The sequence below is a fragment of the Gopherus evgoodei genome, chromosome 22 (genome assembly GCF_007399415.2).
Source record: "Gopherus evgoodei ecotype Sinaloan lineage chromosome 22, rGopEvg1_v1.p, whole genome shotgun sequence".
Classification (NCBI taxonomy): domain Eukaryota; kingdom Metazoa; phylum Chordata; order Testudines; family Testudinidae; genus Gopherus; species Gopherus evgoodei.
The window spans coordinates 1,485,817-1,499,636 of NC_044343.1; the positions used below are offsets into that span (position 1 = coordinate 1,485,817).

General features: G+C 46.5%; 1 protein-coding gene across 1 annotated transcript; it reads right to left on the minus strand.

Annotated features, from left to right (window-relative positions):
* Positions 1–771: 771 nt before the first annotated feature.
* LSM4 (LSM4 homolog, U6 small nuclear RNA and mRNA degradation associated) lies at positions 772–9,429 on the minus strand. The gene is made up of 5 exons (XM_030540507.1): positions 9,301–9,429; positions 8,628–8,669; positions 6,754–6,852; positions 4,186–4,369; positions 772–1,546 (listed from the first exon to the last, which is right to left on the minus strand). The coding sequence occupies exons 1-5, from the start codon at positions 9,301–9,303 to the stop codon at positions 1,458–1,460; spliced, it is 417 nt and encodes a 138-aa protein (XP_030396367.1). The 5' UTR covers positions 9,304–9,429; the 3' UTR covers positions 772–1,457.
* Between the last annotated feature and the right edge of the window lie 4,391 nt (positions 9,430–13,820).

Consider the following 13,820-nt stretch of genomic DNA (forward strand, 5'->3'; position numbering starts at 1 on the left):
CATGCCCTGGTGGGTGCCATGGCACCCGCAGGCACCACGTTGGGGAGCCCTGGGTCACTAGGTTATTCTAGGACTACTTCTCATTCAGGGAACATTACCACCTCTGGGACTGAAGACTGGGGAAAATTCTGGCACTGCTGAAGTCAATGGGGAAATCCTGTCCTCACTGAAGTCAACAGGGAATGTCCATTAACTTCAGCATGTCCAGGATTTCCCCCTTTTCACCAGTGGCTCCAGGATAAAAAACTAAGCACAGATTCTTACAGGAGGCTTAGAAATGCCAGATATTGGTAATGAAATTAATCTCTACATGTCAAGCAAGAAGCAAGCCTGGGGGGGGGGGGGAGGGAGGGAAATCAGTCTTATTTCAAAAAAGTCAGTCTCCAGAGTGAGGTTAGGGTTAAAGACTAGTCAAAGCACATCCTCTTCTTACCTCACTATTCAATCCTCTCTCAAATAAAGTAAAGTAATCTGAAGACTAAGTGGTGCATCGGCATTTCAACCCACTTACAAAGGAAAAGTTTCATCCACAGTCTTAAATTTAAAAAAAAAAAGTAAATCAGTATTTGGGAAACTCACTTACAATGGAGAACTCTGAATAGTGCGTGCACATAAGCCACTGAGACATTCATTTTTAATTTAAGTGGTTATGACCCAGTGAATTACATATAGTGTAAAAAGAGCGGTTAGCCTCTTGGTACTAGTACCTCAGGACTTCCCAGTGTGAAGTTCACATACAGTAACAAAGCAGACAAAGCCAGGAATCAGTGATGTGATTTGAGAACCTGTAGTAGTAGGTTTATTATTTTCAGTTTTTAAATCACACAACCCAAGAGTGTTTTCCCCTTGGCCTATGGTCCAAGGCATGGTAGAGAGATACACAACTGCTTCATCAGAAACAGAGGGCTAGTTAAAAAAGGCGTTTAAAAAAAAATGAATCTTTGAGACACCTCTTAAGCAAAGATACAATGTCCTCAATTTTAGTTTTTCTAACTAAAATGTTTTGTGTATGCTACAGATGTAAAAAACATCCCAAATCTGGTTTCAAGTATAAAACAAAGAACAAAACCAAACTGTCCTCAAAATGTTTACACAACTTCTTAAAACATATAAGGGACAACATTTTCGTGTGTATTAAAAATATAGTGAACCTGAAGAATTAAACAGAATGTAACTCTTCTCAGGAGAGAGTCTCTGAAGTCACCTCCTTTACCAAACTGAAAAGAGAATCCAAATCTTTCCAATTTATGGATTTACTGGCTAAAAAATTGACAGCAATTACCCTAGCTTTACCAGCAGACTAGGATGTGAGGGGCTGACAAGGTGCATGATGATTCAGAGTTTGTTTAGCTTGATTAATTGAAGTTTAGAAATCTAACACCTTTATACACACGGCAATTCAGAGGTGACAAAGCCAGACAGCCTCCCAACACTGTCTCTGGCAAAGGTACAGAGTCTCATTGCTTTGCAGATTGTCTGCCAGGCTTCTTTTCCTGCTGCCCTCTTCCACTCCCTGGTATCCCTCGGCCACGACCACCAAACACTCCTGGGAAAGAAGAGCAGTGAAAGAATAAATCAGCTGTAACCTCCAGCGTATAATCTGGGTGCAATACAGTCACATGCTTCACCTGACTGGTAGACTCCTTTTCCATGGCTCTCAAATGAGGTGATAGAAGAACTTTAAAATCTACACTTTGCTAATCCACAACACCACCTTTTACAATCAACCATGTAACCTCTCTTCTCCTTTCAGCAGAGTGCTGTCAGACCTCTCTCTGCAAAGACTGTTAGCAAGATACTCACTGCAGCAGTTACTTGCAGAATGCAGTAATAACACAAATTGAAAGTTACAATTTTCAAAATAAGTGGTCCAGTACATTGATTTAAAAACTAGACCAATGTATCAGTCATTTAGTGAGATTAGAAAAATTCTACTGTAGGCAAAAAAAAGACACCAACAAGGATGCAGAAATCAACATGATGGAGAAAGTGACTCACTTCAAAGATACGCCAGTTACAAAATGAGACAAGAGTATCCTGCTGTGTTATTACCTTGCCTATCTACCCATCAGACTTGCCTCAGTTCCACCCAGCATACTGACCCAGAAAGCACTCAACTGGGCTGCTTTGGTCAGGGCATCAGCACCATGGAACAGCCTTGCAGTGTAGCCCCAATTCCAGCTCTCTCCAGAGCACTGCTCACCAAGCTAAGCTAGTCCCAAATCGAGCTCCTCCGGACCAACCTTCAGGATTACTGTGGTGTGCTGGAGATAAGGATGCTCTGGGATTCTCTCTGCTTACACCCCTGCACTGCAACCAGGCACAGCTGGCTCTAGAGCAGCAGCTCCCAACCTTCTTAAACTGTTGTGAAGGGACACCACACTCGCATGCCACTGGTGGGGCACGTACTAGTTTGGGGACTCGGCTCTACAGCCTGTCCATGCAGCTAGGCTCATTGCAGCCCACACACTGTTCAGGTGAGTAAACTTAGCCACACTGCTGGCCTGAAAGGAGGATCTGCCTCCTTCCCCCAAGCAGCTGAAGATGTGGACTACAGTGCCCCCTTCTGCTGGCCAGGAGCAAGAGACCAGGGATTGCTGAAAGGGTCATTCTTCGACATTAACGGTGCGCCCCATGATACCTTTGCTCCTGCCTGCTAGCTCCTTCGCAAACGGTGTTACCCCTTCTGTGCCACAGTAACAAGAGCCTTTCAGCTGATAGCTAATGCTACAGCCACTCTATAAAATATCCCCGGAGCTAATTAAAGTTACATATCAAAGCAGCAGGGAACGCCTCTACCTCCAGTGGAGGAATCAACTCTGCTCTCCACCAGGTGGATACTGTGACGGAACAAGGCCTAGAGGAAATATTTCATGCAAACCACTGAATCCAGAACCAGCAATGCCAAGTGCTGTGGTCACCGGAGTGCAGGGAAGAGAAATAAAAGACGCTTTCACATTTCTAAAGGTCACTTTTGCATTTCGAAGGCTTTCAGAGGCTGAGCAAGAGCAGCAGAAATCCTAGCTTTGTTCCTCTGGGAGGAGACTGACATTCCTAGGGATGCTGCTTTTGCAAACAGAGTCCCCTTCACGAGCTTCCCAGTTCAAATCTGAAACTGTCAAACTCACTGCAACTCCTCGTGTGATCAGTACGATAGGAAATGGTTCTAGTGACAAGCCTTTAAGGCTGCTCCAGCCACATAACAGCCAATCTCTCTCTTCAGTTATTGGTGCACAGAGAGCTAGTTTTGTGTCACAGGTGGCCTAGGCCACCTCACATTTTGCTATAACAGAATAAACATGAGGTCCAGGAATGTCCTTAACAGAAGCTTCAGACCCTTGGCTCAAGAGCAACTCTTGGGCTAAGTAAGGAGCAGTACTGAGTGAATGCCACAGGTTTGACCAAAGCTGCAACTGGCCTCAAGGGTGGGAAACAAGCAGGAGGATAAGGAATGACCAACAATGCTAGGATCCTGGGGCTGGGACAACCCCTGTATGATCGTTGCAACCTGCATGGATTTCTAGAGTAGTTTTCAGGGGATCACCTTATAACAAAGCATGAAGCCTTCAAGTGCAAGGGTGAGAATGCTCCAAACATTCAGCAAGAGAAACAAAAAGTCAGCAGCTAGGTCCCTTATACGTAATGCAAAGACTTCCCAAAGGGATGGCCAGATGGGCTTCTCTTAAGCCTCACCTGAGCCATGCACTGGAAAAAGGCTGCCCTCCCCCACTGCAGTAATGGTCGGAACCCAACGCACATTCAGACAGAACATTCACTCGTTCCCTCAAAACGGATTTGCCGACGAAGCAGATAGCACAAACCTCATGTGAAGAGAGAGACAGAACAATTACATGAAAGGGCCACAGCTTATTTGGAAGGAGTCTGACACAGCCAAGTTCAGAGACTTACTTATTTGTTAAGCTCCTACCCAGCTCCAGTAAACAAAAAGGAACAGTTCCAGCCCTTCTCTTTGTATTCACCTGCCTTACAGGCATGTTTGTGAACTAGGCAAAGGACTTAATCCTCCTTAGCTGGCTCTTTTGTGAGAATCATTCCAGTGTCTCACACCACACAGCACTATTAGTTTAAAATTGCGGAACAACAACAGTTACACCTACAAGAGATTTGCTTAAGACACAAGCCTAGGCACTCCACCGCAAGCAGAAGAGCAAACAGGACCATTACCTCGCCCGGCACCGCCACCTCCTCGGCCTTTCTGTTGTTTCTGCTGCTGCATGCCACCACGACCTCTGCCCTTTGACACCACCTCCTCCTTCACCATGTCAATAATTTCATCTGGGATACGCAAATATTTAATTGTGCTGCCGCGAATGTAACACTCTGGCATTCTCCAGAATTTGTCTCCGTCCTGTTGGGGAGAAGCACGTTAGGACAGAGCAGGTGCACATGTGCACTCCGACATCTTTGGCTCAGAAATGTCTACGTCACTTTGAAAACTTTACCACTTATTAATTGTCAGCATAAATGGTTCCTCTAATACAAATACATCCCTTGGCTTGGAGGCGGGGGTTGCAGGGGGCATTGTACATCTGCCACTACAGTTTTAACACATCACTTGTGGGATAAATCACACAATATTAAAAATCCACAAAGTCTGAGTTAAGGTGGAGGGTAAAATCCTTACATCTACTGAGCACTAGGAGGGACTGAAAGTGTACACAGGACTAAGGCAAACTAAAAACTACTACTTAGAAAGCAGACTCAAAGGCAACAAGAAACATGACTTCCTCACCAGAGGCATATCTGCAACAGGAGATTTCAGCTCCAAGAACATGGGAGATCACCCACCCATTTTACCCTATTGGGCCTATTAATGTGGCACCTTTAGAGGAGCCCAACAGAGCAGAAAGAATGCAGGGGCAGGGTGGCCACCAGACACACATCTCAGAGGGAACAGGTCCCCCCAGGAGGAAGTGGCTCTGAAAAGCGGGTTTAAGATTCTGTGTTATGGGGCTGCCCTTTGTGAAGCAAGTTGCAGAACCTTCCAATTCTGCAGTGGACAAAACCCTGTTAGAACATTCGCCCTTAAGTGATGGATGAAATGGCGAGGAGGAGGGAAATCAGAGTGTGTCTGAGCTGACCAGTAACCCACAGACTGACCCATGATGCAGTCAGGAGAAGGGGAGAAGAGAGCCTGCCCTGCCTTTTGCTAACTTATGGTAGACAGACAGACAGCAGCCACCAAAAAGGGCCTTTCACCACTGAAACAGCTCATAGGTTTGTCCCACATGGGGTTTTTCAGGGATAGCCCCCTGTGCGGACACTTACTCTGCAATAAGGGTGCCTTGCTCTCGTTTAGGTTACCGTTTCCCCCCACCCTCAGCCTTGGATCTTCCAAACTGGACTTGGGCTCAAAATACAGGAAACGACTGAGCCAGTCTCCCTTCACTTCCTTGTTTCTGTACTCAGAGAAGTTAAACTAGTTAAAGTTTGTTTGAGCCAGATCCCAGATACAGTCCCATGCCATCTAGTGGCCATTGCCATTCACACCATTCAGCTAACCAGAGATCAGCAGGGTCAGCTGAGGCCTGCTTGACTGTATCCTGGGTGTATTTTTCTAAGTCTGGGCTTGTCTACTGATGTTTTTCTATTGCCTAACTGGCAGCCAGGCAGGATGAGCCACACCCACCATGTAGGTGTAACCCAGCCAGGCATGCGTCCAGTTGTGTAGCACTCTATGGGCTCACTCTGACCACTACAAGCTTCTTTGCAGTGCCATGGGAGGGACGGACATTGGAAACCTTTTTGCCCTCAACCAGGTGCTCTAACAGCTAACTATACTCCAGGCTTTACCTGTCGCCAGCGTCCTTTCCAAAGCATCAGACACCATCTAACTCCAATTTAATATAGGTAAAAAACAGATTCCAGTTCTCTTAAACAAAAACAGTTTCAGACACAGGAAGGAAGAAGTCAAACAAAACATTAAGCAGAACATGATCACGGTTACATTTGCGTCTAGGAAAGGTGCACAAAGATTGGCTCTAAGCCAGCAATCTCCAAACTTTTCAGGGTCATGCCCCCTACCCCCCCAGAGCAGGGCAGTAGGGTAGGTTGCAGCTGGGGCCAGGAATGGAGCCATGGCTAGTGGCAGAGGCTGGAACCAAGGGGGTGGCGCTACCTCCCCATCCTCTGTAGGGCTGCAAGGGTTGGGCCTCTGCTCTAAGCTCTGTCACATAGCATGCATGGTTAACCAAGGTGGAACCTTTGTATATCAGACAACCCTGACTCAACTGCAGGCTATTATCAGTTCAGATTCAGTCTCTGTGGAAGTCTCCACAATGCCTCCTCCCACTTCTCTTCCTGAGCCTCATCTCCTCTTGATTTGGAAATGGGGCACTTACTCCGTAGCATACATTTCCTCCCGTTGCCCAGCCTGGTTCATTTTGGTTCCTGTGATTCCCTGCAAAACTGTTTTTCCTCACTGGTGTTTGACCATTTTTGGTTCTATGCCTTTGGTGGCAAGTACACAAACATTTATTTGCATTTAAGAGAAGGTCCTCCTCACTTCTGCATAGACATTAAACACTATGACCGAGCATAATGTATGAACACCATGTCAATGGGAACAGCTCAAACAGGCTAGTTCTTACCAACCATCTCTCAAAAGCAATAACCTACTAAATAGAGAACATAGAATGATGGCCAGGCAGCAGCAATCAGACAGCCAGAGTAAGACGGGGGGGTTCCGAGCATGGGGCACCCGACAGAGCAACCTAAAATAGCCAACCTTACCCTTGATGTGCAGATGACTTCTCTTAGGTTGATATTCATCCAGTTATCACAACTCACTAGGTGACCGTTGTACGTTTCACCATTTTTCAATTCCACCAACTGAGACACAATGGAGAAAGTCAAATACAATAAACCAGCAACTGTGACATTCTCAAGAGCAGACAATATTTGACTCAATTACCCCTTAAGAGCGTATATGGGCAAGAGAAGTGCAGTCACAGTGCAAGACTGTACAAGAGGAAGTGAACTTCCAAATCATTGTATATGCTACAATTTAGGCAATAAACAAGACATGCAAAAAAGTATATCCACCCCACATTACATGCACATATAACAGCTACCTCCTCTCCTGTTAATGGGAGTTGTACAGGAATAGGGAGAATAAAACCTGAGCTGTGCTAGGAACTTGTTTTTGCTACTCAAGCTTTAGGACAAAAGGCTGCTACTACACTCTAATCACACCTCAGAATTCTAGTGGCCCTGCCTGTGTTATTACCTGCAGCCTGAATTGAATTGAAAAGGACACACTTTCTACAGGACAAGGACAGCTGTGTGTCCAGCACCACTTTGGCCCTGATCCACTTGGCAGCAGTGACTTGCAGTTGTGCCAAATTGCTTGCACTTTTTGACACTAGGCGTTCCTGCCCACAGGGAACTGTACTGGGACCACCAGGTTCACTGAATTTAAATACTTCGAGTTACATTTTAACGTAACCAAGAGACTGTTTTCCTCCACTGCTTGGGGCCATTTAGACCCAAGTCAGTAAGACACACGAAGAGGTATAGACACAGAAACCAGAGGGTAGGAGACCCACTCAGAGACCACCACCACCACCCCAATAAAATAAAAAGGAGAGGAAAGAGAAAACAGGATGAATAAGAGTGCTACTGGAACAAACTATCTGGACCCTAAGTTTTGTGAGCCTCTTCCATCTTCCCCCACTTACCCTGAAAAGGTGAGGAAAATGCCCCCAAAACATAAAAAAAAAAAGTTAAGTCTAGGAAAGCGCCAAACGATGCTGCATGAGATCTGCATTTGTGTAGCATCTGTTCTGTTCTCTCCGCAAACAAGTTTTGCTAACAGAATTTTAGATTTTTATCTTCTGCATTCCAGTAGCACCCACAACATGCCTGATCTCTCCACATACATACAAAGATGCAGATTCTGCTCACAATCAAAGACAAACATTCAAAGGAATTAAAAAAACAGTCAGCAGAGTTGGATAATAAGCACCAGCTGCCCTATCTACCTGTCTACACAGCCATAATTACTTGACTAATTCTTGTGTTAATTTTTTAACAGTGACCAGGCAGTGACTACTATAGGCTCTAACATTCATATACAGACTGCCTTTCTACCATAAAGGTACTTGGGATATTATTGCGCTAGCAGTTCCACAATAGCTGCAATGCCCTTAGAAAGCTCTGTGCAGTAGTTGCTGCACAAACACACTACATGCTTTGTTAAGTTACATGACTATCAGTTTTAAATTACAACAAAAGACGAGCGACAGCCCAAAGACTCGCCTTTAAAACAGTGAGACTTCTGTTACATTGAGAGTGGTGAAAAATGCACCTGATGCTCCTTGGTATCTCTGCTATGTCTGATTCTAATCTTATTTCATAAAAAGTCATTCACAAGATTTGGAAGGTTTACTTTACACTAAGTTAATAAGAGAATGAAAAAAGGGCCACCACACTACATTCTGGCTGCAGCATATGGAAGATACAGAAAATACATCTAAGGCACCTCACTTCTTTAGAGCTTCCAAATTCACCTCCCTACCGGCCAACACACAGATGCTGATCTGGTGACCGAAGAAGCTTTATAGGGATTGCAAGCATTGCTTGTAGGAAATATCCTTGTTACTCACCATAGGGTGGTTCTGTGCAGTCTTCAACAGGGATAAAGGAAGCTAGAACAAAAGGAAAGAGGATAAGCCTGAGAAACATGTCAGCAAAATAGAGGATAACAGTCAGTCCATTTACAGACCGACTTATTTTAGCCATGAATTTACTACCAAGCACAAGATGACTCTGTTTCACTTTGCAGGGAGGAGTAAGAACCATTTTTCCAGATATATGCTACATGAGCTCCTATCACTCAAATTTACCTTTGAGTTCAGGTAAAACACAGCAGGACCAGTCTCTCACCCAGACACTCCCTCCCTTGCAAACAGCACCACATGCCAGGCGCAGCCAAGCCACAAACCGCTAGTGCCTCCAGCATCTACCACACCACAGCCCCGCACGCTGACCTGCCTGGTGCATTATCACAGTAGCCTCTAAGAGCCCACAGTGCTAGGAGCTGTACATTTCAGTGGTTCAGGTGTATAACAGTAGCACCCAGGACCCCTCCAGCCACAGCCCAGGGGCCCATTATGCTGGGGAATGCACGCTATTAGGTGTACTACGGTAGTGCCGCAGAGCCCCTGGGTCAGGACTCCCCTGGACTAGGCGCTGCCCGCTATTAGGTGTATTACGGTACCGCTTGGGCAGCCCTGCACCAGGGCCACGCGCCTTCCTCTTCCCTTACCCCCGACTCACCATCCTCCCGCTCCGGCCGCGCCGCTCAAACCGCCTCCGCTGCGGCCCCGCGCCAATAAACTCTGAGCTAACCCGGGGCCAGCCCAGTCCTCAGCGAGAGCCGCAAAGCGACAGCCGCCGTTTTACGACGGTGCCGCAAAGGCAGGACTGGCGCGGGACGCCCGCATTACCCACAATGCCCCGCGCCTCCAGGAGCCGGTATTACCCACAATCCCCGGTGCGGCGCTCCAGCTGGAGAGGGGTTCCCAAACGGTGGCGTTGGTCACGTGACCCCCGTTCCCACCGCGGGCCTCGGAGTGTCCCGTCCCCGTGTAAATTAAAAACTTGGTTCTAGATTTAACACCCTTATAAATGCTGGAGGCAGAGCAGGGTTTGGGGGGAGCCGACAGCTCGCGACCCCCCCAATAACCTCCCGACCCCCAGTTTGAGAACCCCTGATCCAGAGAGCCCCCAGATGCCCTGCCCCGCTCATATTCCAGTGCCCTGCTCCTGCTCCGCGCACCCACCCCTGCTAGACTGGTAGGGCTCAGTCCAGCTCCCCCTGGGCTGTTCTCCATTGGAAGCCGTGGTGTGCACAAGTTGCTGGCTGACCCCATTGTCTAAGCATCTCGGTCCCCAGCCCTGCTTAGAGATCTAATCAACACAGCAGTTAAAATTGTGGCAGTCAACCACAGCTCCCCTGATGGAGATGAGCCATCATTGGCAACCATGAGAAACTTCAATCATCTCTCCCATCTCGTTCTTTTCACGTTTTCCTTCCAGTCCTGTCTATGCCAGTGTTTACAGGCACTATTGTTAGCAACTGGGCTCTGGGCAGGTGCAGAAGTCCACCTTCTCAGAGCTTACTACAGGACTCGGGCCTAAATTTCCTAGTGTTCATCCAGCCTTCCTATCTCCTCTCCTCCCATTCCCCTGAACATTAGCCATACAATACCGCATTTTAGTAGCAGGCGCACAATCTAGAAACCCAGAAATGAAGAAATTTGCCCCCTAGCGTCCATTTCTCTTTCATTTTAAAACATTAGATTACATAATTGGATGAGTAATGCTATCCCAAAACCTTCACTTATATGACTGACACAGGGTCAGGTGAAAATTGGACACACTGCATCCCTTTAGTTCCAGGGCTGTGCATACATTCTGCATACACTCATTTGGCAAAGCTGCTTTATTAGCATATCTCACAGTGAACAATTTAGCCCTTAATTTATTTATTGGAACAGTATTAGCAACTTTCTGCTTACTGTGAATGCATTTGGCCAGTCTCAATAAGTGATGTTTAACCGTGTTAAATAGGTGTGAAATTATAAGCCTATACATTAAAACACAGAAGCTATCAAATGAAGGTCTAGTGTGGATGAAATATAGTAAATATTATTTTCCTTATTGTATTATTCCCAGTATCATATTTTATTTTATTACATATTTTCAGACTTATTTCTATCTTTAATGGCCTGTTCTCTTCATCAAAACCATCACTTAATTGGGAAAATATGTTGTCCAACTAAAAGTTCCCAGTGAGAAACTCCTCCTTACTGTACACCACCCTAAATATGTATTTGTTTGGCAGGTGGTCTGCAAACCTTGTAAAAATGCAAACTGTTGATACAGTGTCCATCTTCAAAATTCACAACAGTATCATGGAAGTCTCTTTCCAGTAAATATTTATAAAGGTTTATACTATAGCTTAATAAATACCCATGGATAAATGACAAAAATCTGATCAAGAAAACCACAGTGGGTTTTCCTTTTGCATAATAAAAGCCTGACAAAGCAGGATGCTGAGCTTATGGGAGTCAAGAATGCTCAGTACCTGCAAAATTTATACAAACCAAAACTTCCTTGTTATTTCAGAAAGATTGTGAATCAGAGCCTTGGGGAATAAAACCAAGATTGAAGCAAGCTGACCTGGAGAGAGAAGGGGGGTGAGCAGCTCCATGGTCAGCCAAAGCTAAATTATGTTTCCCACTGCTCCACCATGAAACTTTCACTGTAGCAACCAAAAAAGATTACATTGGACTTTGGCAAGAACGAGACATAGCCTGCAAAGTTAGTCAGCATGAATGCCATTATTACATTAAACTGTATCTCCACTGAGGTTTATTTTATTATACTCATAGCTAGGCTGCTATAACTGGCTGGCATGGTTCACCTGTCTCCGATGTCTGCCCCTTTTGCAGTGAGGGAGACCCTAGCACACGCCTACCTTGAGTGCACCAGGTTGCAGCCCCTCTTCTAGCTCCTCCTGGACTTACTTTTGCATTTTTGGCTGCACTTCTCGCCCCATCTTCTCATATATGCCCACCCCATCCATGGCCCCACAAAGTCATGGCAAGTCCTCGTCAACTTCCTCCTAGCAATGGCCAAAGTGGCCATCTAAAACACCAGGGAGAGGATGTTGACTGACAGGCTGCTCTGCGACTGTGGGACCTCTTTCCGATCCTCTCTCCACTCATGTATCCATGCAGAGTTCCTCTGGGCAGCATCCGCTGGCTCCCTTGCCACGTTCAGTGGGCACTGTCCGGGGTTCTCTGGGTGTCCCCATCAGGTTCCCTACTTTTGACCCTTTGACCCTCACATCTGTCCTTTTTTTCTTTTGTTGTTCCCTGTATTTAATTGAGTCCCAGGCTCAATGGATCCTCCCGGTAGGCTAGGGGAGGGTCCTTTAGCCATGAGTGGGCTTCTGCCCACCCACTTCCCAGAACCCAATAGGATGGTTCACCCAAAACACCCCACCTGGTTTGTAGGTATTGATCCTACAGCTAAAGGGTTAAGTGGGCTGTACTGACTCACTGAGGCAGCTGGCTCACTTCCCACCAGCATATAAGGGAAGTAAGAGTGACACTTTTTTTCTTTCAAAGAGAAGGTTTAGTATGTGAGCAAAGCAGTCCTGATGTAAGATCCCCCACCAACAGGCAAGTCTAGGTAAATGTTTGAGGTGAACTTTATTAAATTCTTTGTTAATAAAGGTAAAACCCCGAGGGGATGACTTCGCTTTACAGTATGGACTTTGGAATATGGCTTAGACTAGGCTGAGAAAGGCATATCCAGGCCTATCAGTGTGATATGTGGGTGCATTTTATATGGCTTATGAAGGTTTATTCCCTTCTCCTAATAAGACTGATCATGTTCCCCTTTAATTTTAAAGAAAGGGACTTAGCATTTAGCCAACCAACTAATTCAGGACTTAAAATTCGCTGGATTGCTTGGACAGAGACAGTTTGTATTTCTTCCTAAAAGTTGTGACCATGGTAATTTTCCTTATGGTTACAAAAACTGAACTTCAGCACAAACAGATGGATAAATATTCAAGAATTTACCTTCAAATGCAATCAATGACTAGGTGGTGTCGCATCATATAGCACAGCAGTAGGGTGACCAGACAGCAAATGTGAAAAATCGGGACACAGGGTGGGGGGTAATAGGAACCTATATAAGAAAAAGACCCAAAAATCAGGACTGTCCCTGTAAAATCAGGACATCTGGTCACCCTACACAGCAGTAATAGCAGACCCTGTTGCTACTGTAATTCCCAGATTCTAGTACAGGGGTGAGGAAGGGGAAGCTCAGAACAAAGCAAAACTGGATCTGATGAGAATATCCAACCTTGCTAGTGGTCACCCCAAAAATCACTCAACTCCATTACATGTATACAGACCTTTCTGCTGGTTCAGGTTATATTTCATCCTTTATAGCCAAGACAAACCCTTGGATTCCAGTAACTGGCTGTTTTCAAACTCCCTGGCGTGTAAGGAAATCAAATAGCAGCTCAAAGCAGCATTTTTAGTGCCTTCCTTGTTAAACTCTTAGGCCATGTCTACATCTAAAATTTTGCAGCGCTGGTTGTTACAGCTGTATTAGTACAGCTGTATAGGGCCAGCGCTGCAGAGTGGCCACACTTACAGCAACCAGCGCTGCAAGTGGTGTTAGATGTGGCCACACTGCAGCGCTGTTGGGCGGCTTCAAGGGGGGTTCCGGGACGAGAGAGCAAACCGGGAAAGGAAACCAGCTTCGCCGCGGTTTGCTCTCTCGGTCCCGGAGCCACCCAGCAAACCGCAGGGAAGGAGACCTGCTTGCTCGGGGTTCCGGGACCGAGAGAGCAAACCGGGAACGCCGCGGTTTGCTCTCTCGGTCCCGGAGCCAGCCAGCAAACCGCAGGGAAGGAGACCTGCTTGCTCGGGGTTCCGGGACCGAGAGAGCAAACCGCGGCGAAGCTGGTCTCCTTTCCCGGTTTGCTCTCTCGGTCCCGGAACCCCGAGCAAGCAGGTCTCCTTCCCTGCGGTTTGCTGGGTGGCTCCGGGACCGAGAGAGCAAACCGGGAAAGGAAACCAGCTTGATTACCAGAGGCTTCCTCCTTCCACGGAGGTCAAGAAAAGCGCTGGTAACTGTCTACATTAGATTACCAGCGCTGGATCACCAGCGCTGGATCCTCTACACCCGAGACAAAACGGGAGTACGGCCAGCGCTGCAAACAGGGAGTTGCAGCGCTGGTGGTGCCCTGCAGATGTGTACACCTCCTA

Excerpts from the sequence above, each read along its gene's own strand:
- LSM4 (XM_030540507.1), bottom strand. Across the intron at positions 6,853-8,627 it reads CTGCACAGAACCACCCTATG|TTGGTGGAATTGAAAAATGG; the intron begins GTGAGTAACAAG and ends ATTGTGTCTCAG. Across the intron at positions 4,370-6,753 it reads AAGTCATCTGCACATCAAGG|GACGGAGACAAATTCTGGAG; the intron begins GTAAGGTTGGCT and ends TCTCCCCAACAG.